Source organism: Pelophylax lessonae (assembly GCF_965119305.1).
Source record: "Pelophylax lessonae genome assembly, chromosome: 9".
Classification (NCBI taxonomy): domain Eukaryota; kingdom Metazoa; phylum Chordata; class Amphibia; order Anura; family Ranidae; genus Pelophylax; species Pelophylax lessonae.
In genome coordinates, this window is record NC_138776.1 from 39,116,898 (window position 1) to 39,143,887 (window position 26,990).

Sequence of the window (26,990 nt, forward strand, 5' to 3'; positions counted from 1 at the left end):
CATGCGTGGGAGTGACGTCATCGCGGCTCCAGCCACTCACAGCGAAGAGACGCAGTGGGATCATGTCGGGGCTTCGATCTAAGGTAAGTAATTCATAATGAGCAAGTATGCGATGCATACTAGCTCATTATGCCTTTGTCTTGCAGGGTTTTTTTTTTTGTCATTAGAGTTTACTACCGCTTTAAGGGATTTTGCCTAGGCTCAGATGTCATCAGTCTGCTACAGGCAGAAGGAAGCATTTCCTCAGTCTCCTCTCTCTCCCACAATGCTTCCTCCTGCCTACAGCAGACCGAGGCATCATCTGAACTGAGACAAAGTCACTGGACTAGAGCTCAAGGACGGCTTTTCAATCATAAAAAGTTCATACTGTCACTGTATATTGTGACCTGTCAAGAATTAAATAATTCAGACTTATAAAATTTTCAAGCAGTGTGCTTTAGAAGAAGGCATCGATGGAAAGGGCCCTTTGGTTTTTTTAATATTTGTTCTTGTGTAGAGATGTTAAAAGATACATTGAGAAGAATTATTACTATTCCTAATTACGGAGCATTATGTGCATTAGAGATTCCTTTGGACAATGAAACACTGAATAAGATTTATTGTGACACAAAGCTCCCAGAACAAGCGTAACTCCCAGGCTTGGCCTTGTGATTTGTTGTCTGAAGGCACGAGAGGATAAAAATACTTGTACAAGGTCGGGAAAAAAAAAAAAAAAAAAACTGAAAAGTATTCATTGCTGAATTTATGTTTATTCCTGCCTCGGGATCAGGAATGGCGGTGTTGTAAAATTGCCAAAATCCCGTTTTAGCTTGGTTTGTTACAGCAAAATGTATTTTCGTTGCATAATAGTTTAATTAATTGAGAAACACGGTACACTGTAATTATGTGTTTACTGGGTGGATTTCTAAAACTTATAAAAAAAAAAAAAAAAAAGATTTGCTGATTATCACACAAACAGGGTGCAAAAAACTAAATAAATAGATATGTTTGTTATAAAGTTAAAAGGAAAAAAATAAAATAAAACACTGTTATATGTTTATTGCGATATGTTCATGAATTAATTATCTAATTAATTTAAGTAATGTATTCTGAATTGGATTTAGTATTAGCAACTTTAACCTCCTGCCTACCCGGGCAATTTTTTAATTTTGTTACACACAATTGTTAAAATCAGCATTCTTTTGCAAGAAAATACTGTAACCCCCCCCCCCCCCACTACACTGTAGCCGTTCACACTGGCGCGACGCTACTTTCAGGGGCGACCTCCGAGATCGCGGTGCGAGCAGCGCGCCGCGACCTCGGAGCGGCCGCCACAGACTTCATAACATTGAAGTCTATGGCGGTCGCCTCCTGGTCGCCCCAAAGAAGCTCCGGACCCTTTTTCTAGGTCGGAGCGACTTGTGTCGCTCCTATTAGAACGGGTCCGTAGCTTCCCTATGGGAGGCGACCTGCGGCGACCTGTGAGGCGACCAGGTCACCTCACAGGTCACCCTAGTGTGAACCGGGGCTAAAACGTATAAAAAAATAAACAAAAAAAATAAATAAATAAAAGATTTGCTGATTATTATTATTTCAGGTACTTATATAGCGCTGTCAATTTACGCAGCGCTTTACATATACATTGCACATTCACATCAGTCCCTGCCCTCAAGGAGCTTACAATCTAAGGTCCCTAACTCACATACATACATACATACATAGTAGGGCCAATTTTATACAGGATCCAATTAACCTACCAGCATGTCTTTGGAGTGTGGGAGGAAACCGGAGTACCCGGAGGAAACCCACGCAGGCACAGGGAGAACATGCAAACTCCAGGCAGGTAGTGTCATGGTTGGGATTCAAACCAGCAACCTTCTTTCTGCTAGGTGAAAGTGATAACCACTACACCACTGTGCTGCCCATTATCACGCAAACAGGGTGCAAAAAACAAAAATAAATAAATGTGTATGTTATAAACTTAAATGGCAAAAAACAAAAAAAATAAAAATAAAATGCTGTTATGTTTTTTTTTGTGATATGTTCATTAATTAATTATCTAATTAATTTAAGTAATGTATTCTGAATTGGATTTAGTATCAGCAACTGTAACCATCTGCCTACCCGAGAAATCTCTTTATTTTTTGTGCACAATTGTTAAAATCAGCATTCTTTTGCAAGAAAATACTGTAACCCCCCCACCCCCCCCCCCCCAAAAAAAATAAAAAATAATAATAATTTCTGCAAGCAGAGACCCTGGGAAATAAAATGGTGGTAGCTGCAATTTTTTATGTTACAAAATATTTGCTCCCATGCATGAATCTTTCCTATAGGTAAGCCTATAATAAGGCTTCTTCTCCTAAAACCGTTTAGGAGATACTTACTGTAGATGCAGCCGGTGACGTCATTGGCCCATGCACTCCGTCACCGGCTGTATCTACAGTAAGTATCTCCTAAATGGTTTAGAAGATATTTACAGTACCTACTGTATAGGTAAGCCTTAATATAGGCTTACCTATAGGTAAAGTTCATGCATGGGAGTTTACTCCCACTTTAAAGCATAACCTATGGAGAATTTTGAGTACAATTGTTTTGCTGTTCCTTCAGAATCCTGTGCTGTAAACGGCAGCTCCCACATGCATGGTGTGACATCTCAGTGGCTCCAGCCACTCACACAGCCAAAGTCCGCAAACCTGGAAGGAAGATCGAGTGAAGAGAGAAGCGCCTTCAGCGGCGATAGTTCGCCACTGGAGGGCTTCGTTCTAAGCTAAGTTTCACATAATGTGCTAGTATGCAATGCATACTAGCACATTATGCCAAAGAAAAAGCTGGCATGTGTAGGACATGAGAGAGTCTTCATCCCAGTATATATACATACAAAGAGGAAAATGCCCAAGGGACTATATGAGACATAAACCAAAAAACAAACCAAAAACCAAACAAAACCAAAAAAATTTAAAATATTTAAAATGTATTAGACATTTAAACATATTTGACACATACTTTTAAAATTGTTCTGATAAAGATAAGTCCGAACACATATGCATAGATATCCATAGTTACATAGATCAAAACGTGGCTGCTAATCCTGGATGTAATAAATTCTCTACGCGTTTCATCAGACAGTGTTTGCTTCCTCAGGAGAAATACATATAAACATCTAAAATTAGAGATAAGGTTGTTAGAAAAGAAAAAAAGGGGGAAGGGAAGGGTAAGGAGAGCTTAAACTTACAATAACCTATAAGGCAATTGTAATTACATAAGAGTGATGAATTATTGTGGTAGATGTTGCTAAAATTTGAATCCAGCTCTGAGCCCTGAGCATAACCTATTTTTCGTGGATCGACGGGTTTTATAGGAATTAATGGATATTTTTAAAGTTCGAAAGTTTGGGCTGTCTCGGATCCACCACCTATGGCCAGCACTTTACTTACATAATTTTTTTTTTTTTGGTTGTTTAACCACTTAAGCCCCGGAAGATTTTACCCCCTTCCTGACCAGGGGGTATTTTGCGATTCGGCACTGCGTGACTTTAACGGACAATTGCGCGGTCTTGCGATGCTGTACCCAAACGAATTTGACGTCCTTTTTTCCCCACAAACAGAGCTTTCTTTTGGCGGTATTTGATCACCTGTGCGATTTTTTTGATCATGCGCTATAAACAAAAAAAGAGCGTCAATTTTGCAAAAATAGCAATATTTTTCACATTTTTTTATATGAAATTCCCCCCCAAAAAAATGTAAAAATCAAAATTTTTTAACATTTTCGGCCAATTTGTTTTATGCTACCTATGTTTGGTAAAAAAAATTGCAAAAAGCGTATTTTGATTGGTTTGCGCAAAAGTTATCGCGTTTACTAACAAAGGGAAAGATTTTTGTCATTTTTGTTTTTTTTTTCTAACGCGTAATGGCGGCGATCTGCAATTTTTACACACGCGCGGGGGGGGTCCGTGACCACGCGGGAGCGCGCCTCCGGGGGCACGCGCTCGCTCCCTAGACCCTCACAAGCTAGTGACGTAGCCCTACATCACTTTGCCTGTGAGGGGCTGACTGCCGACGTAGATCGGCGTTAGCCAGTCGGCAAGTGGTTACAATTGTTTTGATAAAGATAAGTGCAAACACATATACATAGATATCCATAGTTACATATATCGAAACGTGGCTGCTAATCCTGGATGTAATAAATTCTCTACGCGTTTCATGAGACAGTGCTTGCTTCCTCAGGAGAAATACATATAAACGTCTAATATTAGAGATAAGGTTGTTAGAAAAGAAAAAGGGGGAAGGGAAGGGTAAGAAGGAGAGCTCAAACTTACAATAATCTATAAGGCAATTGTGATTACATAAGAATGATGGATTAATGTGGTAGATGTTGCCAAAATTTGAATCCAGCTCTCCTGAGTATAACCTATTTTTCGTGGATCGACTGGTTTTATAGGAATTAATGGATATTATTAAAGTTCGAAAGTTTGGGCTGTCTCGGATCCACCACCTATGGGCAGCACTTTACTTACATAATTTTTCTTTATTTTATTTTTTATTTTGGTTGTTTAGGAAATTAAGTTAGTACAGTATCAATGATATATATGGAATTTATTGAAACATTATGGAAATGCAGTCTGTACTGAACTTAATAGAATTGTACTTTTTTTTTAATGTGTGTAAGTTTATCTTTCATGAAAAAATTAAGTAAAAACTTATTAAACAAAAAAAAAAACTTACAATAATATAAAATAGTCCTATTGAACTCCAAAAGAGGTTAACAGTCATGTGGATTCATAGTTCTCATGACTCTTCCCCAATGGGAATGAAGAGAATAACCAAAGGAAGGTCCCCAAGGACTACATGGCTCTCCCCAGGGGCTGTGGCGGGGAAGAGGACCAGCCAGATAAAAGCAACGTCCTGAAGAATGCACTTTGCAAGTGCAGTTGCTCAGCAGTTTAGTAAATGAGCAGAAGTTCTGCTGACTTCCATCATCCAATCATGTGCAAGCAAAAATCCTTTTTTTTTTTAAATTTTCCTTGCACTTGATTGAGTATCCTTTGCAAAGTGAAGGTTTACCTCATTTACTTAGAACTTACAGAGTGCAACAGCACTTTGTGGTGTGGACAGTCTATTGGCCTTTAGTACATCAACCCCTACGTCTGATGTTTGGTGGCCCCTGGGTATCACTATAATATGTACAGCTTCCCTCTGTGCCGACTCTAGGAGGGTAGAGTGTTGAACTTGAGCTGGAGAGTATGCAAGGACTACATTGCACAAATTCAATAAGCCCACTACAGACACACAGAGGCGGCTCGAGAGCAAACACACATGAGTGCCCCCAGAGCAAACGGCACTCTACAAGAGGGAGGGGCCAGGAGTGCCAGCAGTGGACCCGAGAAGAGGAGGACTGGGGCTGCTCTGTGCTCAATCATTGCACAGAGCAGGTAAGTATGACATGTTTGAAATTAAAAAAACTAAATGTGAACCTTTACAAACACTCTAACCACTTAAGGACCGGAAGGTTTTACCCCCTTAACCATTTAAGCCCGGAGGATTTGGCTGCTCAAAGACCAGGGCCTATTTTGCGATTCGGCACTGTGTAAATTTAACGGACAATTGCGCGGTCGTGCGACGCTGTACCCAAATGAAATTGACGTCTTTTTTTCCCCCACAAATAGAGCTTTCTTTTGGTGGTATTTGATCACCTGTGCGATTTTTACTTTTTGCGCTATAAACAAAAAAAGAGCGACAATTTTGAAAAAATAACAATATTTTTCACATTTTTTTATATGAAATTCCCCCCCCCCCCCCCAAAAAAAAAAAAAATGTAAAAATCAAAATTTTTTAACATTTTAGGCCAATTTGTTTTCTGCTACATATTTTTGGTAAAAAAAATCGCAATAAGCGTATTTTGATTGGTTTGCACAAAAGTTATTGCATTAACTAACTATGGGAAAGATTTATGTAATTTTTATAGTTTTTTTTTTTTTTTAACGAGTAATGGCGGCGATCCGCAATTTTTTTTTTTGTGGGACTGCAACATTGCGGCGGACAGATTGGACCCTTGACGGACATTTTTGACACTTTTGGGGGTACCAGTGACATTACTACAGTAATCAGTGCTATACATATGCACTGTTACTGTAAAAATGACACTGGGAGGGAAGGGGTTAACTTTATTAGTGATCAGTGGGTTAAGTGTGTCCCTAGGGGTGTGATTCAAACTGTGGGGGGCGTGGCTTGTGATGTAACCACAGAGACATACGATCCTACATAGCAGGATCGTACAGTCTCTGCAGTTAGATCAGGGAGAATGACAGGCGGCTGTGTTTACATCAGCCGCCTGCCTTTCTCCCTCTCCAGCGGGAGATTGCGAGTGACCGGCGGACATTGGAGCCGCTGGTCACTTGCGCGGGGATGTAAGTGAACGAGCGGGGGCGGGAGCGCGCCTCCGGCGGCGCGCGCTTGCCCTCTAGAGGCTCCTGGGCGAGAGACATAGCCCTATGTCGGTTTGCCCAGGAGAGCCAGACTGCCGCAGTAAATAGTCGTGCACTGCTGTACTTTTACTGACACTTGCGCGGTCATGCGACGCTGTACCCTAATAAAATTGATGTCCTTTTCCCCCACAAATAGAGCTTTCTTTTGGTGGTATTTGATCACCTCTGCGATTTTTATAGCTATAAAGAAAAAAAGACTGACGATTCTAAAAAAAAAAAAAAAGTATATTTTTCACTTTCTGCTATAAAATATTCCCAATAATAAAAAAAAAAAAATCAAATTTTTTCATAATTTTAGGCCAATTTGTATTCTGCTACATATTTTTGGTAAAAAAAAATCCCAATAAGTATATGTTGATTGGTTTGCGCAAAAGTTATCGCATCTACGAACTAGGGGAAAGTCATTTTTATTTATTTATCTTTTTACTAGTAATGGCGGCACTGCGACATTGCGATGGACAGATTGGACACCTAACTGAAATTTTTGGCACTTTTGGGGGGACCAGTGACATTACTACAGCAATCAGTGCTAAATTTATGCATTGTTACTGTACTAATGACACTGGCAGGGAAGGAGTTAACACCATGAGGTGATCAAAGGGTTAAATGTTTACCTAGGGGGTGCTTTCTAACTGTGTGGGGGATGGGCTCACTAGATGAACACAGAGATCTGTGTTCCTAAATAGGAGGAACACAGGCTCCCTGTGTTCATCACTGACAGAACAGCCTTGTTTACATCGGCAGACCGCCGTTCTGGCTCCATGGGGATCACGGGTGCTCGGTGGACATCGCAGGCCCCAGACCCGCTGATTGGCTCCCCCTCTAGCCAATCCGTGTGTGCACTAACTGCTACACAAAGCGACGTACAGGCACGTTGTTTCGCGTAACAGAGTAAAACTACAACGGCTATTCGGCAAGTGGTTAAAGTGTGAATGCACCTTTTGGAAAAATAGGTGAACTAACAACCTACACCCCTTCCACCCCCCTTGCCCCCCCCCCTGCACTTACCTCCATGGGTAATGAACTGTCACTGCCCACACAGTGTGTGTAGCTGTCCATGGATTTTGAACCCCTCTTTCTGTAGGGTTCCTGGGATAGATCAGAGCGATTCCAATTGGTTAAAGTGGCCAGGTACAGTGCTAACCAATCAGAAACATTGTGATCTGTCCCAGATACCCTACAGAAAGAAGGGGAAGATGAGTGGGGATTTCAAATTCCCAGACTGCTACTCTGGCTGTATTCACATCGAGGTAAGTGCAGCAGGGACCAGGGGGGTTCAATTTTTAATTTCTTTGAAAAGGTGTAACCCTTTAACCTTCTTAGCAGTATTCCCAAGTGTGGCTCGGGGTTAAATTTCAGAGCCAAAAGCGGTAACCCTGAGCCACACTCGGGGTACCGCCAGAAGCATCGCTGGATCCTGTAAAAGAGGTTTCTTACCTTGTCACCAGGATCCAGCAATGTATCTCAGCGGTATGCGGCGGCGGATCTTCCTCCCGATCGTCTCTGTGCCCCGGCTTCCGTCTCCTGCGACGTGACGTTCGCAGGGGGGTGGAACCGGCGGCAAATTCAAATGTAAAAGCACACCAAACACACTGATACCATTCAAAATAAAATAACTTCACATTACATTGCCCCCCAGTGCCCTTTCCTGCAGTTTTACTGTACTTTATATATATATATATACATATATATATATATATATATATATATATATATATATATATATATATATATATATATACACACATATACTGTGTATATATATATATATATATATATATATACAGTATATATATATATGTATACATACATACATACTTTAACTTTTCTATAGTTTTTTATTATATTATAATTTATGATTTTGTGTCTCAGACTTTATCATACCCGAGATGTTATAAAGAAGAACGCACAGTAAAAAAAAAAAAATGTAAATAGTTGGTTTGGGCTGCTCATTCTCAAGAATTACATGCAAAATAATGGTACCGCTGTCAGCACCTAAAATCCGAAAGAATCATACCGCCAGGGAGGTTTAAAGCGGTTGTAAACCCTTGGTAAAAAAAAAAAGAAAAAAAAAAAACCTGCAAGAGAAAGGCATAATGGGCTAGTATGCATCGCATACTAGCCCATTATGTGTAACTTACCTTAGAACGAAGCCCCGACACGGACCCCCGGACATCGCTGCGGGCGTTGCCATGATCCCTCGCCGTCTTTTCCGGGTTCGGCGGCTCCGGCGCGGTGATTGGCCGGAAGAGACGGCCCTGGTGCGATGATTGGCCGGAGCCACGATGACGTCACTTCCGTGCATGCGCGTGGGAGTGATTTTTCCGGCAAGCTCCCGGCAAATTAATTGAAGGTCCCCCCGGACCTTCAGAGCGCATGCGTCGCTCGCGAGAGCGGCTGCATGCACTGTAAATATCTCCTAAACCATGGCGGTTTAGGAGATATTATTTGTACCTACAGGTAAGCCTTATTATAGGCTTACCTGTAGGTAAAAGTGTCAAAAAGCGGGATACTACCGCTTTAAGTCTTAATTTACAGGCTTTTGCCAGCATTTCCCTTTAAATTCCCACCCAACGCCCAAGTCTCCATCAGTATCACCTGCAGTGTCTGCATTGCGAAGGACCCGCGGGCGCCCATCTAAAAAAAGCGATGCATTCTATTCATCAGAGCTTTGAATCTCAGCCAGATCCTGGGAGTAGCTCTGCTCCTCATTACAGCAGGTGTTATGATTCCTCTTTCTCTTCTGTCAATATCATAGATAATACCTATTTTCCCCCTAAAGCATGTTTTCCTTTTAATGGAATTGGATTGCGGCAGCGATGTCACAGAACAGATGTTCCTTGATATTTACCTCTCTATCAGTACGTGTCACCCAACTGCTGAATCTCCTCTATATACGGGCCTAATAATCCAATCTTAGAGCTAGCGTCGGCCTTGACCGATGGCCACCTTCTCAACTCCAGGACTCCGAAATGGCCAGTTTTGTTGACACTTGTAATCTGCGGTTCCTTTTTTTTTTTTTACCATTACTGCAAAAATGTCAGTTTTACAACAAAGCATTTGGACCTTTAACACAATATAAAAGCATTCCTGGAAAGGACAGACGGAAATCTCTTTCAGGAGAGCTTAAAATCTCTCTAAATCTTTTCAGAGGTTGCTATCTGAGCATTATTGCAAGATGAAATCCTCAACCGTATGCTTTGATTTTATTGAAGAAAAAAAAAATGATATTGGTTTAGGTTAGATAAATAGTGTAAATCTCTAGCTGGATAAAAACAAAAGGTGTGCAAAGTCTTGCAGATTGTGGTCTTTAGAAAGTAGCCCCAGTCTAAGATAGAAAAGCCTTTCCCCTGCCAGCAGGGCTGCCATCAGGGGGGTACAGCCAATACAGATGTAGGGGGCCCGGGCGTCCCGAGGGGCCCAGTCCCTCGGGATGCCCCAGGCTCCAAGTTGGCACCTCTTTTGTTCCTTTCCTCCCCTACACTGATAACTAGTCCGACTCCCGCTGGTGCCACCCGCTGCACTGGCTCCTGACTCCCATCCTGCTGCTGGCTACTGCTGTCAAAATTATTGGTTGCTAGGACCGCCTGGCAACCTAGCAGCCAATCATATGCATTCACAGGCCCCCGCAGAGGAGGAGGATGTAACCTGGTGGTCAGGCCCAGAGGGCCCAGGCCTAAAGCTGTGTAAGGTGCCCCAAAATTTCTGATGGCTGCCCTGCCTGCCAGCATCCTGCAGAGAAATATTTGCTCCAACGCTCCTCCCTTCTGAGTCAGACCTATGGGTCTGCAATTAGACATGTGTGGTTCGGTTTGTTTGGAATTAAAATTTGGACAATTTTTTTTTATTTGGAAATTCAGATGTATCCGAATTCCTGAATTACAATAGTGACTAATTTTAAATGAATCTGTAATAGCAAAACAAAATTTCGGCCAAAATTTGAATAGTTTTCAAATCTATATTGAATGTTTTTTTAATCAAATTCGAATCTATCAAAAAAAATATTCAAAAAAATATATAGTCTCAAAAAAATACAGCAAAAAAAATATATATAAAAAAAATAGCCTTGGGGTCAGGGCTACCTACAGCGCTTGCTAATAATTAATATTTAACCACTTTACCACCGTCCAGGCCACTTTTTGCGATTCGGCGCTGTGCGACTTCAACTGACAATTGCGCGGTCATGCGACGTCGCACCCAAACGAAATTTACGTCCTTTTTTTCCCACAAACAGAGCTTTCTTTTGGTGGTATTTGATCACCTGTGCGATTTTTACTTTTTGCGCTATAAACAAAAAAAGAGCGTTTATTTTGAAAAAATAACAATATTTTTAACATTTTTTTATATGAAATTACCCCCAAAAAGATGTAAAAAACAATTTTTTAAAAGATTTTTGGCCAATTTGTATTATGCTACATATGTTTGGTAAAAAAAATTGCAATAAGCGTATTTTGATTGGTTTGCGCAAAAGTTATTGCGTTTACTAACAAAGGGAAAGATTTCTGTCATTTTTGGTGTTTTTTTTTTAACGCGTAATGGCGGCGATCTGCGATTTTTTTTTGTGGGACTGCGACATTGCGGCGGACAGATCGGACCCTTGACTGACATTTTTGACACTTTTGGGGGTACCAGTGACATTACTGCAGTAATCAGTGCTATATATATGCACTGTTACTGTAAAAATGACACTGGCAGGGAAGGGGTTAATTTTATTGGAGAGGGAGGGGTTAATGTATGCCTGGTGCTTACTGACGTGTAGGGGGGGAGGTGACTGTGTGAGTCATGGACAGATCGGATGTCCAGCTATGCTGAACAGTCCGATCTGTCACTCCCTGTCACTATGGAGATCCGCCCGCTGTGTTTACACACAGCGGGCGGATCTCCAGACTCGATCCCCGACGATCGGGTAAGAGCAGCGGCGATCGCCGCTGCTCCTCCCCTGGCCCGACTCCCGCTGTGAATGAAAACAGCGGGAGCGAGCCTCCGGCGGCGCGCAAGCGCCGCCCAGAAGGGGGAGTGTCCAACGACGTTAATACTACGTCGCTGGACGATAACGAACCACTCTGCCGCAGTAGTATTACTGTGAGCGGTTCTAAAGTGGTTAATATGCTATGTGCAATAGGTGGATATTGTATCACAACTAAAACAATAAAATGTATAATATAATATAATTGTGCAAATATAGTGCAATAGAATAATTAATTAATAACTATGACCATATAGAAATCAATAAGTGACATGAATTTTGTGATACACCATATATATATAAAGTGCAAATGTTAATTCAAGTCCATTAATAAGTGATTGAATAAAATAACTGTAGTTGCACTATTTTTGCTCATTTGCACAATTATATTATATTATTTTTTATTATTATTATTATTATATAGCGCCAGCAGTTTACGAAGCGCTTTACAACTTGAGGGTAGACAGTACAAATACAATACACTTCAATACAGAAGGAATCAGAGGACCCTGCTCGTTAGAGCTTACAATTTTATTGTTTTAGTAGTGATACAATATCCACCTATTGCACATAGTATATTAAATATTAATTATTAGCAAGCGCTGTAGGTAGCCCTGACCCCAAGGCTATTTTTTTGATACATTACCTTTTCTATACTGCTGCTGCTATTTCTCAAAGACATTTTTGATAAGAAATCCACTATTGCACACCACTAGGCGCGGGGGGATACACTATAAGTGTTATCTTTTTCCAAATTCGACTCTAATTCAAATTTCCAAAGAGAATAAAATAGAATAGAATGTAAAAGAATAGAATAGAAAAGAATAGAATAGAATAGGAAAAAATAGAATAGAAAATAAAAGAATAGAGTATAATAGAGTAAAACAGAATAGAATATAAAATAAAAGAATAGAATATAATAGAGCAAAACAGAACAGAATAGAAAATAAAAGAAAAAAAATAGAATAGAAAAAAAGGGATAAAATATAGTAGAATCGATTAAAACAGAATAAAATAGAATAGAAAATAAAAGAACAGAATAAAATAGAAAATAATAAAAAATAGAATAGAATAAAATAGAAAGAATATACCCATCTTCTGAAATTTCGATTTTCAAATTCTATACATATATTTGAATAGTTTTCAAATCTATATTGAATTGTTTTTGAATCTAATTTGAATCTAATATAAATTTCCAAAGAGAATAAAATAGAATAGAAAGTAAAAGAATAGAATAGAAACGAATATAATAGAATAGGAAAAAAATAGAATAGAAAATAAAAGAATAGAGTATAATAGAGTAAAACAGAATATAATAGAAAATAAAAGAATAGAATATAATAGAGTAAAACAGAAAAGAATAGAAAAGAAAAAAAATAGAATAGAAAAAAGGGATAAAATATAGTAGAATCGATTAAAACAGAATAAAATAGAATAGAAAATAAAAGAACAGAATAAAATAGAAAATAATAAAAAATAGAATAGAATAAAATAGAAAGAATATACCCATCTTCTGAAATTCGATTTTCAAATTCTATACATATATTTGAATAGTTTTCAAATCTATATTGAATTGTTTTTGAATCTAATTTGAATCTAATTCAAATTTCCAAAGAGAATAAAATAGAATAGAAAGTAAAAGAATAGAATTGAAACGAATATAATAGAATAGGAAAAAAATAGAATAGAAAATAAATGAATAGAGTATAATAGAGTAAAACAGAATATAATAGAAAATAAAAGAATAGAATATAATAGAGTAAAATAGAAAAGAAAAAAAAATAGAATAGAAAAAAAGGAAAAAATATAGTAGAATCGATTAAAACAGAATAAAATAGAATAGAAAATAAAAGAACAGAATAAAATAGAAAATAATAAAAAATAGAATAGAATAAAATAGAAAGAATATACCCATCTTCTGAGATTCGAATTTCAAATTCTATACATTTTAATTGGAATAGAAAAGAAAATAATAGAATAGAATTTTTTTAAAAATGGAATAGAATAGAAAGAATATACCCATTCCCCAAAATTTGAAAAAAAAAATTTGAATTTGAAACGTTATGTTCTATTCTATTCTAATCTATTCTTTTCTCTTCTATTCAAATTCATTATTTTATTTATTTTTTTCAATTTTTTGGGAAATAGGTAGATTCTTTCTAGTCTATTCTATTTTTTTTAATTCTGTTCTATTATTTTCAAATTCAAATTTATTCTACAAAGGATTGAGTAAAATAGAAAATAAAACAATAGAATAGAAAAAAAACAATAGAATAGAAAGAATTTAACCATCTTCTGAAATTAGACTTTAAAATAGAATAAATTCAAATTTATTCTATTCTATTCTTTTCAAATTCAAATTTATTCTACACAGAATTAAGTAGAATAGAAAAGAATAGAATAGAAAGAATTTAACCATCTTCTGAAATTAGAATTTAAAATAGAATAAATTCAAATTTGAATAGAATAGAAAAGAATAGAATATAACATAAAATAATAGACAAGAATAGGATAAACAATAGAAAATAATAGAACAGAAAGAATTTAACAATATAACCGTTTTCTGAATCTCGAATAGAATAGAATAAAAAATAAAAGAATAGAATAGAAAAACAATAGAATAGAGTGGAATAGAAAGAATATAACCATCTTCCAAAAATTCGAATTGCGAAAAAATAAATTTGATTGTGAATGGAATTTGTCTCAAATGGAATTCAAATGCAATTCGATTCAAATTCAAATGCAATTCGAATGGACCTCGAGTTGTTTTGCAAAATTTTAATAGGTTTGAATTCAAGTAAACGAAACAAATTCCGAAAATGAATTTAAATAATTAAACTGGTTTAACTAAATTAATTTATGTAAATAACAAATCGAAACGAAAAGAAAACATTTTTTTTTGTTCTGCACATGTCTATCTGCGATTAGCACGCTCCCTGCTGATAGGACGTGACTTAGCAGGACATGAGTCAGACCTCTGATGAGAGACCTGCAGCTTTATAGAAAAGCTTGTCCTTTATCAGCATTCTACAGAGAGCCGTCCTTTCTTTCTCCCTGTGTGATTTGCTGCCCCGGGAACCTCAGCTGTCACTTTGTCAGGTTTTTCCCCGAAACTTCACAAATATATAACGGGCCTGGGAATTATTCCCATATATTAGCATGCAGCAACAGCCCTGAAGAAGGGAGCACTCTTTTCTCCCACAACGCGTTGCCTTGATCCTTGATATACTTGCCACTATTCTCAATAAACGCCTCTTAATTTACTATCGAACTTGCATTCTTTTGGACATCAGGTCCACCTTCATTCCTATTATTCCAAGTCCACATGTGGAAACACCCTTTTTACTGCGGCAAGCAGCCGCTCCTGGGCAAAGCGACGTAGGTCTATGTCACTCACTCTCAGGTGGCTAGGGGGCGAGCGCGCGCCACCGGCGGCATGCTCCCATTAAGTCAGCGGGGAGGTGGCTCAGATTGCCGCCTGACACCCGCGATCGTTCCCCGCTGAGAGAGAAGAACGGTCGGCTATTGTAAACACAGCTGACCGTTCTTCTCTCTGGAATGATTACAGAGCCCCTGTGATCCTTCTATATAGGATCACAGGTCTCTATGATCATTCCACAAGCCGCGCCCCCCACAGTTAGAAACACGCTCCTAGGTACACATTTAACCCCTTGATCACCTATACTGTTAACCCCTTCCCTGCCAGTGTCATTAGTATAGTAACAGCGCATATTTTTAGCACTGATTACTGTAGTAATGTCACTGGTCCCCCCAAAAGTGTCAAAAATGTCAGTTAGGGGTCCGATCTGTCCGTCGCAATGTCGCAGAAAAATCGCAGATTGCCGCCATTACTAGTGAAAAAAGAAAACAATAAAAATGACATAAATCTTTCCCGTAGTTAGTAGACGCGATAACTTTTGCGCAAACCAATCAAAATTCGCTTATTGCGATTTTTTTTTTTTACCAAAAATATGTAGCAAAAAACATTTTGATTTTTAATTTTTTAATTTTTTTTGAGAATGTCATATAGCAGAATGTGAAAAAATTGTTGCGCTTTTTTTTTTTTTGTTTAAAGCGCAAAAAATAAACACACAGGTGATCAAATACCACGAAAAGAAAGCTCTATTTGTGGTAAAAAAGGACGTAAATTTAGTTTGGGTACAGCGTCGCACGACCGTGCAATTGTCCGTTAAAGTAACGCAGTGCCGAATTGCAAAATAGGGCCTGGTCACTAGGGGGAAAATCCTTCCGGTCTTAAAGTGGTTAAGACTGCACCAGAAAGGCAGCAGCCCAAACCCTAAGAGGGTTCACTGCCAGTATCCACCATTGGGCACCACCTATTGGAGGGACATCTCTTTACTCAGACACACAATCTCCCACTTATGACCAGTGACTGATCCGGTCAGCTCAGAGTGGTCTTCAGCATAAACAAGATACTTTCTCCCTGTGTGGAAGCAATGGTCTCTCTCCAATAATCCCCCTACAGAATCAGACCTACAGCTCTGCAATTAGCAAAGCTCAATCTCCCTGCTGATAGGATATAGCTGGGGCTCAGCAGGGCATAGGCTGGGCCTATGCTCAGAGATTTCTGCACGTAGAAAAATTCAACAAAGGCTAGTAACGGGATTTTTAGGGTGCCTAAACCAACCAAAAGGGACAGTTAAAATTCCACATTTTTTATAACAAATTATGTTTAACCACTTCCCGCCTGGTGGGGGTTAATTGTTCGTATAACGTTCTTCAGAACAAGCTGCTCGTGCGCGTCCCTAGTGACGCACAGCGATTGGTGGTGTGGTGTGTCCCTCGGACGCACCGCATCTCTGATCATGATAAAGAGCCTATGAGGTAGTGATGCCTGTCAGTGCCCATCAGTGCCTCTTCATTAGTTCTGCCATCTATAAGTGCCCATAAATGCTGCCCATAAGTCCCCATCAGTGCTGCCTTTTAGTGCCACCTATTAGATCCCATTAGTGCTGCATATTAGTGCCTCATCATCAGTGCCCATCAGTGCCCATCAGTGCTGCCTCATCAGTGCTGCCTATCAGTGCCCATAAATTCTGCCCATCAGTGCTGCCTATCAGTGCCCATCAGTGCTGCCTTTTAGTGCCACCTATCAGTTCCCATTAGTGATCCATATTAGTGCCACCTCATCAGTGCCCATCAGTGCAGCCACATCAGTGCACATCAGTGAAGGAGAAAAATTACTTATTTACAACATGTTATAACAGAAACTAAGAAAAACGTTTTTTTGTTTTTTTTATTCAAAATTTTTGGATATTTTATGTTTCTTTAGCAAAAAATAAACACCCCAGTGGTGATGAAATTCCACCAAAAGAAAGCTCTATCTTTCTCAAAAAAATGATAAAAATGTAATTTAGGTACAGCGTTGCATGACCGTGCAATTGTCATTCAAAGTGCGACTTCGCTGAAAATTGAAAATTGGCCTGGGCAGGAAGGGGGTAAAATTGCCCTGCGTTGAAGTGGTTAAAATCCCTAAAAAAAAAAAAAAAGTTCCTGGTAATATCCACTGTACACATTTTGATGGTATTAATATTGACAGAATCCTTTATACAACTTCTTTTACATATTTCGCCCCCTGGCTTCTTCAGGAAGTATATGTTTATATAGGATAGTATTAGAAATACAAAAATACATGTAAGATACAAGAAAACATTAAATTAAACAGTATACATGGATGTGCGGGGGTGTGTTCTCGTTTGTCCACACATCCATGTATACTGTTTAATTTAATGTTTTCTTGTATCTTACATGTATTTTTGTATTTCTAATACTATCCTATATAAACATATACTTCCTGAAGAAGCCAGGGGGCGAAATATGTAAAATAAGTCGTATAAAGGATTCTGTCAATATTAATACCATCAAAATGTACACATAGTAGTATACACATAATATACACTTTTTTGAGTATATATCTATGTTTTTCCAAACATGCTTGGGACAATAATAAATCTATATTAAGACACAAAACTTAAAAAAACAATATAAATTATAAATGGACAACTTTTTTCTACCATCACTCTTTCTAAATATCAAGGATTTTGGAGGTTTTGGAAGGGTTTAAACCCCATTTTTTCTATCCATGTCTACACTGGAAAGATTTCTCTATACTTCCTGTCTCATAGGCCAGCAGAAAGTGAGAGGAAATCTCCGCAGTGCGAGGGGGAATTTCTATGTAAGTTGGAACAGGGGTCACCATTGGAAGACTGACCCCCTTTTTCTGTTTTGGTGATAGAATTGAGGTTTGAGTTTGCGACATCACAGGGTTTGCCGTAAACTGACTGTGCAGGTGAACTGAATGGTCTGTTGGCTCATCCGCTGAACCAAACCTCCAACTGCTGGGAAGTCACTTATTCATTGGCATATTACCGATGGCCATATTTGGTCAATGGCATCAGCTAGATTCCTGCCCCTTAGTTACATTCAGGAATCTCCTGGACAGTAAGTGAATGGGGCTGGAAATATGCCACTGGTTGCTAGGATGCTGCTAACTGCCTGAGTCCTGGCAACCAAGTGTAAACATTTTGATTCTTCTAAGACTTTCTGTCCTGTCGACAATGGCCACAAGGAGAAAAAAACAGTAGTGAACCTCCCCAGGAGGGATATACCTTAAAAACCACCCTTCCTTCCTTGTAATTTTATCTTTTTATGTTACTTTTATACAGAAAAATATGATGTCATAGTGGTAGTTGGTTATATACTGTATTTGTTATATGTTTTTGTTTGTGGTAACCCAGATTTTTACTACAAGCTTTTTTTTTTTTTCTTTTTTTTTTTTAATATCAGTGTGTTCCATTTTTTTGTGGTTCTTACCAACAATGAAGCCTATTATTATATTATGCCTAATTTTGCCTATTTTGTCCCAATATTCTTTTTTTATATTTTTTTTTTATTATTTGATATTTTTTAATCCATACCTTAATTGTGTTTAATTGCAAAAATACATTTTTTGCAAGATACTTTTATAATGTTATTTTGTAATAGATTTTCCTTGCTTTCTTTAAAATGGATTCTTTATAATATGAATATAAGGCAACGATTCCATGTGAAGTTTTGAATTTTGATATCCTCTTTTAAATTATGTTGTAACCCTGATGAAGCATGAGGGTCTCTTGGCTCCTTTTTTCCCATTAATGATTCACACTGATTATCCATTAATACATGTATACCTACAGGACTTTTAAGGTGTCAAGAGTAATATACCATCACTACTGAAATCAAGGTCATAAAAACTCACATTTATCTTTAATCCTAATACAGTATACTATATATATATATATACACACAAACACACACACACACACACACTATGTTGCCAAAAGTATTGTGACACCTGCCTTTACATGCACATGAACTTTAATGGCATCCCAGTCTTACTCCGTAAGGTTCAATACTGAGTTGGCCCACCCTTTGCAGCTATAACAGCTTCAACTCTTCTGGGAAGGCTGTCCACAGGGTTTAGGAGTGTGTCTATGGGAATGTTTGACCATTTTTCTAGCAGCGCATCTGTAAAGTCAGGTACTGATGTCGGAGAGGCCTGGCTCGCAGTCTATGCTCCAATCAGGGGCGTAACTACAGGGGTTGCAGGGGTTGCAATTGCTACCGGGCCCCATGCTCCAGGGGGCCCGGTAGCAAACCAGTGGGTGAACTTCCAGGATCTCAAAGGTCACACTTGCGACCGGGCCCTGGCATTGCACCACTGTGGGGAGGCCCCAAGATTGCAGGAAGGGGGCCCACTGCAGAACTTGTGAAAGGATCCTGCTGCGGGACCATAATAAAAGGCCATGCAATGAGAGTAAAGAGCCCCAGGATTAGTGGGAAGAGCCCCGGGCTTGAAGGGAAGGGCCTCGGCCAGGGGTCTGGGGGGCCCTTCATGGTTTCTTGCATCGGGGCCCTGAAGGTTCTAGTTACGCCTCTGGCTCCAATTCATCCCAAACATGTTCTACCGAGTTCAGGTGCAGGCCAGTCAAGTTCCTCCACCCCAAACTCATCCATCCATGTCTTTATGGACCTTGCTTTGTGTGCTGGTGCGCAGTCATGTTCCCACAAATTTGGGAGCATGAAATTGTTAAAAAATGTCTTGGTATGCTGACAACTTAAGAGTTCCCTTCGCTGGAAGTAAAGAGCCAAGCCCAACCCCTGAAAAACAACCCCACACCATAATCCCCCCTCCACCAAATGATTTGGACCGATGCACAAAGCAATTAAATCAAAACTAACCATTAAACTACCCATTAATTGTTTAAAGTATAATTCCATTGTTTCATAAAAAATGTGAACTCAAGCCTCGTACACACGCACAGATTGTTGGCCGTAAATTGTCGGCCAACGTCCGATCTGCCGATTGTAGGCTTGTTAGTATGATGCTTCCGACAACCAACTGCGAATTTTCGGCCAAAAAAATCTGGTGTGCATGTTAAAAATTTTTGTTGGCCAACAACAGAACGGCCGATTGTTCCTCAGTCAGTACAGATTTCGGCAGACAAAAATCAGATGAGCAAGACTGGGCATGCTCAGAGAAGAAAAAACACACGGAAAGTCAACCATCACATGACATCACTTCTGAAGTTGGTTTTTGTTGGCCAACAAAAGTCCAGTTCAAGTCTAGAGCTCATTTCAACCAACAAACAACACTGGATAAAAAACGGCCGATCGGTTGGCCAACAATCTGTGCCTGTGTACAGGGCTTTACTCTAAAAAAATCCTCCCCACTCCATATTGTACTTTGCTGGTCTCCTACCACTCTCCCACCATGCCTGCCAGTTGCTATAACGGGCTACACAGTCAGAATTTTCACTGCACAGCCCTGTTGTGTAGCAACATAATGCAGGCAATAGTGAGTGGTGATTGGTTTACATGGCCACGTGACTGCGCTGACCAGTGAGAATCTATGTTGACATCTTTTTTTTTGGGACCGGGTCCCTGAGAAAAGAAGAGATTCCAATTGGCCAGCATAGCCACATGGCCACATTAACCTATCACATCTAGGCTATGTAGTGAATATTCTGAGTGTGTGGCCCATTATAGGAGGTGGAAAGGATGACATGGGACCAGTGAAGTGCAGAGATAGTGACATAGGACCAGTGAAGTGCAGAGATAGTGACATGGGACAAGTGAAGTGCAGGGATAGTGGCATAGGACCAGTGAAGAGCAGTGATAGTGGCATGGGACCAGTGAAGTGCAGGGATAGTGGTATGGGACCAGTGAAGTGCAGGGATAGTGACATGAGACCAGTGAAGTGCAGGGATAGTGGCATGGGACCAGTGAAGTGCAGGGATAGTGGCATAGGACCAGTGAAGTGCAGAGATAGTGGAATAGGACCAGTTAAATGCAGCAGGGATCGGGGTGGGAAGGAAGGGTTTTTGGAGTTAAATCATCTTTCCATTTTTTATGAAAAGGTTGAACTTACCCTTTAAACAAAATAATGAGTACATGGGATCATGAAGTGCAGACATAGTGGCATGGGACCAGTGAAGTGCAGCGATAGTGGCATGGGACCAGTGAAGTGCCGGGATAGTGGCATGGGACCAGTGAAGTACAGAGATAGTGGCATGGGACCAGTGAAGTATAGACATAGTGGCATGGGACCAGTGAAGTACAGACATAGTGGCATGGGACCAGTGAAGTACAGAGATAGTGGCATGGGACCAGTGAAGTGTAGACATAGTGGCATGGGACCAGTGAAGCGCAGACATAGTGGCACGGGACCAGTGAAGTGCAGACATAGTGGCACGGGACCAGTGAAGTGCAGACATAGTGGCATGGGACCAGTGAAGTGCAGCGATAGTGGCATGGGACCAGTGAAGTGCAGACATATTGGCATGGGACCAGTGAAGTGCAGACATAGTGGCATGGGACCAGTGGAGTGCAGACATAGTGGCATGGGACCAGTGAAGTATAGACATAGTGGCATGGGACCAGTGAAGTGCAGACATAGTGGCATGGGACCAGTGAAGTGCAGACATATTGGCATGGGACCAGTGAAGTGCAGAGATACTGGCATGGGACCAGGGAAGTACAGAGATAGTGGCATGGGACCAGCGAAGTGCAGCAGGGACCGGGAAGGGGAGGGTTTTTGGAGTTAGATCACCTTTTAATTTTTTTATCAAAAGGTTGAACTTACCCTTTAAACAAATATTGCGTAAAAGAGCCAATTCGTTTTGAAGCTTAGATACTCCCCATTCATCCAAAAAAAATAAAAAATTCAAAAGTTCATATAAAGGCATTGCCTTAAATTCACTTTATAAAGAATCTTTTTGAAAGAAAAAAAAAATGTAAAAAAAATGAAGTTATAGTGAACTATAACCATTGGTGTGGCCCCTTTCTACTTTTCACATATTTGAACAATAAAACCCTAAAAGATGTTCTAATTCTAACAGTCAATTCAAAACTAATACCAATAAGTGTTAGCCTTAAATATATACAGTCTATTTTAGAGAAAAATCGATCTTTCCATTTCTGCAGTTATTATGATTTTTCGAAAAGTACCAAAAGAGTAAAATGTTCCTTCTTTGCAACCATAGAAACACTTGAACCATTCTTTACACAAACAATGTACAAAGCTCCCCTGAAAATCGAATAGTCTTCCAAAAATCCAATTGTCTTCATTCATCCTTTGTAATTATAGACCTAGATGTACTCAACATTATATTTTTAACACTAATGATGCTTTGGAAATTATTTCTTTTGAATATTTATTTGACCATTTTGCAATTTTTATTTCTTTCAGGCGACATCCGGCGGGAGAGCGAGTTACTACGTCTCCTACAAACGTGAGGCTTTCGCACAGATTAAACTACCAAAATATTCTCTCCCGAAGGTATTATTACATCCTTGTAGCCCTTTTTTGTTGTCTTTGTACATGATTGTTGCTCTTGTTATAAAACTCCTTGCTAACCGTTTTCTCCGCCAACCAGAACGACTGGTGGTATTTTAATGGCTGTGTCTGCTGTGAGGACAAGGAATCCTACTTTTTTCTAAACTTCATTCAAGATTAAAAATAAAAAGTACAAACGTGCCTAATAGCTACACATGAGACATACTAGACTGCATCCTGCTTCAAGGAGAGTTGGAAAAAAATGGTAAATGGTTGGGTTTAGTAATTGAACAGATCCTACTTTTTAATAAGACGGCCATTCTTTTTCTAGAAGAACGATTCACATTTTGATTTGTTAAAAGAATCTGAGTTTTCACCAAATTGTTACAATTGTGCAGACTTACATATGGATACGTTAAGAATGGACTCTCTATAGCCGCACATCGATGCTGTTCCTAAAATGAGTGTTAAACCACTTTAAGACCGGAAGGATTCACCCACTTAAAGACCAGGCCCCTTTTTTTATCTTGGCACTGCATGAATTTAACTGATAATTGCGCAGTCGTGCGATGCTGTACTGAAATGAAATTTACATTCTTTTTTCCCACAAATAGAGCTTTCTTTTGGGGTATTTGATCACCTCTGTGATTTTTATTTTTTGCGCTATACACAAAAAAATGAGCACCAATTCTGAAAAAAAAATCAATATTTTTCACATTCTGCTATATAACATTCCCAAAAAAAAAAAAAAAATTAAAAATCAAACTTTTTTAACATTTTAGGCCAATTTGTTTTCTGCTACATATTTTTGGTTAAAAAAAAAAAATCGCCGTAAGCGTATTTTGATTGGTTTGCAGAAAAGTTATCTTGTCTACTAACTATGGGAAAGATTTATGTCATTTTTATTGTTTTTTTTTTTTTTTACTAGTAATGGCGGCGATCTGCAATTTTTTGCGGGACTGTGACATTGCGGCAGACAGAGCGGACCCCTAACTGATATTTTTGACAATTTTGGACGGACCAGTGACATTACTACAGTAATCAGTGCTAAAAATATGCACTGTTACTGTACTAATGGCACTGGCAGGGAAGGGGCTAACAGTATAGGTGATCAAGGGGTTAAATGTGAGCCTAGGGGAGTGATTCTAACTGTAGGGGGGTTGGGCTTCTGGGATGACCATAGAGACATGTGATCCTATATAGCAGGATCACATGATCTCTATGATCATCCCAGAGAGAAGGAACGGTCGACCGTCCTTCTCTCTCAGCGGGGAGCAATCGCGGGTGTCAGGCGGCAATCGGAGCCACCTCCCCGCTGCATCGGCTTCCCCGCTGACTTAGCAGGAGCATGCCGCCGGTGGCTCGCGCATGACACTGGCAGGGAAGGGGTTAACATTGTGGGTGATCGAGGGGTTAAATGTGAGCCTAGGGGAATGATTCTAACTGCGGGGGGGGGGGGGGTGTGGCTTGTGAAATGACCATAGAGACATGTGATCCCATATAGAAGGATCACAGGTGCTCTGTGATCATTCCAGGGAGAAGAACGGTCAGCTGTGTTTACAACAGCTGACCGTTCCTCTCTCCCATTTTTTGAGGATCTCTCTATTGCTTCGTATGATTTGCCTGTATTGCATAGAGAATCACAGAAATCCAAAAATATCATCAAATAAAATAAGGTATGTAATGAAAACAGGCTTTATTTAAATATTTCACTAAATGTTAATGAGGGGGCTGGGAGGAAGTAGGGGAGGAAAAGAATAAGCACATTAAACTTTAGGGACTGATGTCAAGGAACTTTTCTGATTCTCTCCCCATAGAAATGAATAGGAATGCAAAAGCAATGAAAGCAGGTTCAGTTCAGGTCATCTGCACCTGCAATGCATTTTTAATGATCTCCAGCTAAAGCTGCTTTAATGATCGCCCGCGGTTCTTTTCAATCATGACCTCTGTAAGAAAACAGACAGATTTTTATATATATCTTTAAAGAACGTGCAAGAGATTGTTTTTATTCTATGATGACAATGATACCATTGGGCTGTTTCCTATAGCACCAGTATAGACCACTGAAAAACTGAAGCGTATCACTGGGACACACCCTGTCTTTATAGGCCCCTCCCCTTTCTGCTCTTTAACAGTGCAAATAAGGCTGGATGTAACCAAATCTGCAAGTACATACAGTATAATAGGAAAACAAATAAAATCACAAAATAAAATATCCTGTCTTATTAAGATGGTTCTAAAAACAGCCACTGGCCCTTTTTGTTTTTTATTTCCTCATAAAAATGCAGTACAGCAGTTTTACAGTGTGTAGTTATGTTGCTTTCAGGCATTTTTTGTTTTAGGATGCAGTATTCTATATGCAAGATAAGTTTAGCATACATTGCTGAATAAATGCTGACATTTGTTACTATTGTATTTCGGGTGAGCTAACTTTGTAATGATTATTTATTACAATAGATTAAACATATTTGTATTTATTTTATTTTTATTTGTATGTATTTTTTTTTTTATGTGTATGTATTTTTTTATGTATTCATTTATTTATTTAACTGTTCATATAAAACAGTATGCAACAATTTCAGTAGATGAAAATATATATTTATTTATTTAATTTTTATTTATTTGTTTATTCATTTATTTAATTTACTATTCTTATAAACAGTATACAGTGATTAATGTAGATTAAAAATATTTTTTTCTATTTAGTTAGTTAGTTGTTTTGTATGTATTTATTAAAATGTATTTATTTGTCTATTTATTTATCTATGTATGTATGTATGTATTTATTTTCATTTCAGTATGCAACAATTAAAGTTGTTTTACTAGTTTTACTGGTTTTGCTAGTAATAGGCTTCACTGTTATTAAAAAAAAAGCTTAAGTTCAAAAAAAATATATGTCATTATTGATATTATGATTATTTATTTATTTATTTTATATAAAGCATATCTAAAACCTAAAACAAAAATATAATGTATTGCTATTTACATACATAGTGTATGCTTAACCAAATGTGTTTTTGTTTTTTTGTTTTTTTTGGGGGGGGGTTTGGTATGGAGTAGGGATGAGTTAAAACCACTGTCTGTGTATGAGAGTTAAAGGAAATCTCCCAAAGTGAGATTTACCCTCCTAGGTAGTTGTCCCTGAAACATACGTCCCCATTTTTCAGTTTTTGTCCAGATCTCTAGATTACCAACCATTTTTTTTACTTGTGTGCCCCTTGACAGACAATTTCCATAAATTATAACCCTCAGTGGGGGGGGGGGGGGGGGGGGAGTCAGAGGCAGGAGTGCAGGGGGGGGGGGCAATAGCGTTGTACATAGAATGCAATGCTTGGATGTGACCATATTGCACTAACAATGGACAAGGCTTAAAGGGGAGTGGTAAATAAAACCGGAGCCTATTCTGCTTTGAGTCACGAGTGCATATCACAGAGAGTTTAGGGGTCAGGAGTGCGTACTGTACAGAGTGCAGGGGACAGGAGTAAGTGACACAGAGTGTAGGAGTTAGGGGTATATAATGTTCAGATTGTAGGGGTTGAGAGTATGTCATGCACAGGTTAGGAGTATTTGATATAAAGAGTGCAGGAATCGGGAGTATCTAATGTACAGAGTGTGGGGGTCAGGAGTATGTAATGCACAGAATAAAGCAGTCAGAAGTATGTAATGCACAGAATGCTGCAGTCAGGAGTATGTAATGCACAAAGTGTGGGAGTCAGAAGTATGTCATGTATATAGTGCAGGAGTTAAGAGTATGAAATATAGAGAGAGCGTAGGGGTCAGGAGTATGAAATGTACAGAGTTTCAGGGGTCAGGAGTATGTATTGTAAAGAGCACAGGCATCAGGATTATAAAATGTACAGTTTGCAGGAGTCAGGAGTAGGTAATCTTCAGACGGCAGAGGTCAAAAGTAAGTAAAGCACAAAGTACCTCCAAGGTTAAAATTGACCCTCCTCCTAATACAACCTCCCCACTCTCTATGAGAAAACTACCTCAAGCACAAAATTCCCCTTTTCCTTTTCTGAATTGAAAGTTTAATTGAGAGTATGAATAAAAAAATGAATTAAAAATGTAAGAATGAAAGTGTGAATGTATGAAAGTGCATATATGCTGTGGCCATGCTGCTATGGGCTGTTACCTGGTTGCTGTCTGTAACCTCTGAACCCTGCGCCTTGGCTTCACAGTCCTTGCCACCAACCTGCAAGCTGTCCTTCTTCTCCATTTCCTCATTCCCATCCCCCTGCCATGTCATAGTACAGATCCAGTTGATCCCCAGGCCTTAACACTGGCCTTCTGACTGCTGTGTGCTGAGCTACCGGCACTCATGGTGTCTGGACCTCCCTGCTGATCCAATGGAGTTCTAGGTGCTAGGATAGGAGGAGGAGAGAAGAAAACCTTCACTTCTTCCCTGCTCTCTCCTCCTTCCCAACATCAGCTCTCTGCTCTATTGATTATTATGTTTTTTTCCATGTACCCCAGCAATTCCCAATGTCAGTGGCGGCTGGTGCTCCATGGGGGGGGGGGCAGACGGACCACACCATACCCCCCCCCCCGGACCACACCAGCCCGCGCACCATACGCCCCCCCCAGGCGCCGGCTCACTCACCATGTGGAGGGCAGGCAGGCATCATCAGCGGCGGCTTCTCCTCAGTCTCCTGCGTCTCCTCCCTCCTCTTCCTCCTTGGCCAATGGCATGGCTTCTCCTTTCGGCCAATCGGGAAACGGGTCTC

At 39.4% G+C, this 26,990-nt stretch overlaps 1 protein-coding gene across 2 annotated transcripts in view; it reads left to right on the top strand.

The window, feature by feature from the left end:
- Window positions 1-26,990, top strand: part of SORCS3 (sortilin related VPS10 domain containing receptor 3) — a 1,013,788-nt gene that overhangs the window by 743,939 nt on the left and 242,859 nt on the right. For both annotated transcript variants that reach the window (XM_082267888.1, XM_082267889.1), the window contains one exon: window positions 22,177-22,266. In XM_082267888.1, the coding sequence (XP_082124014.1) occupies window positions 22,177-22,266 (90 nt within the window). The remainder of the gene's footprint in view (window positions 1-22,176; window positions 22,267-26,990) is intronic.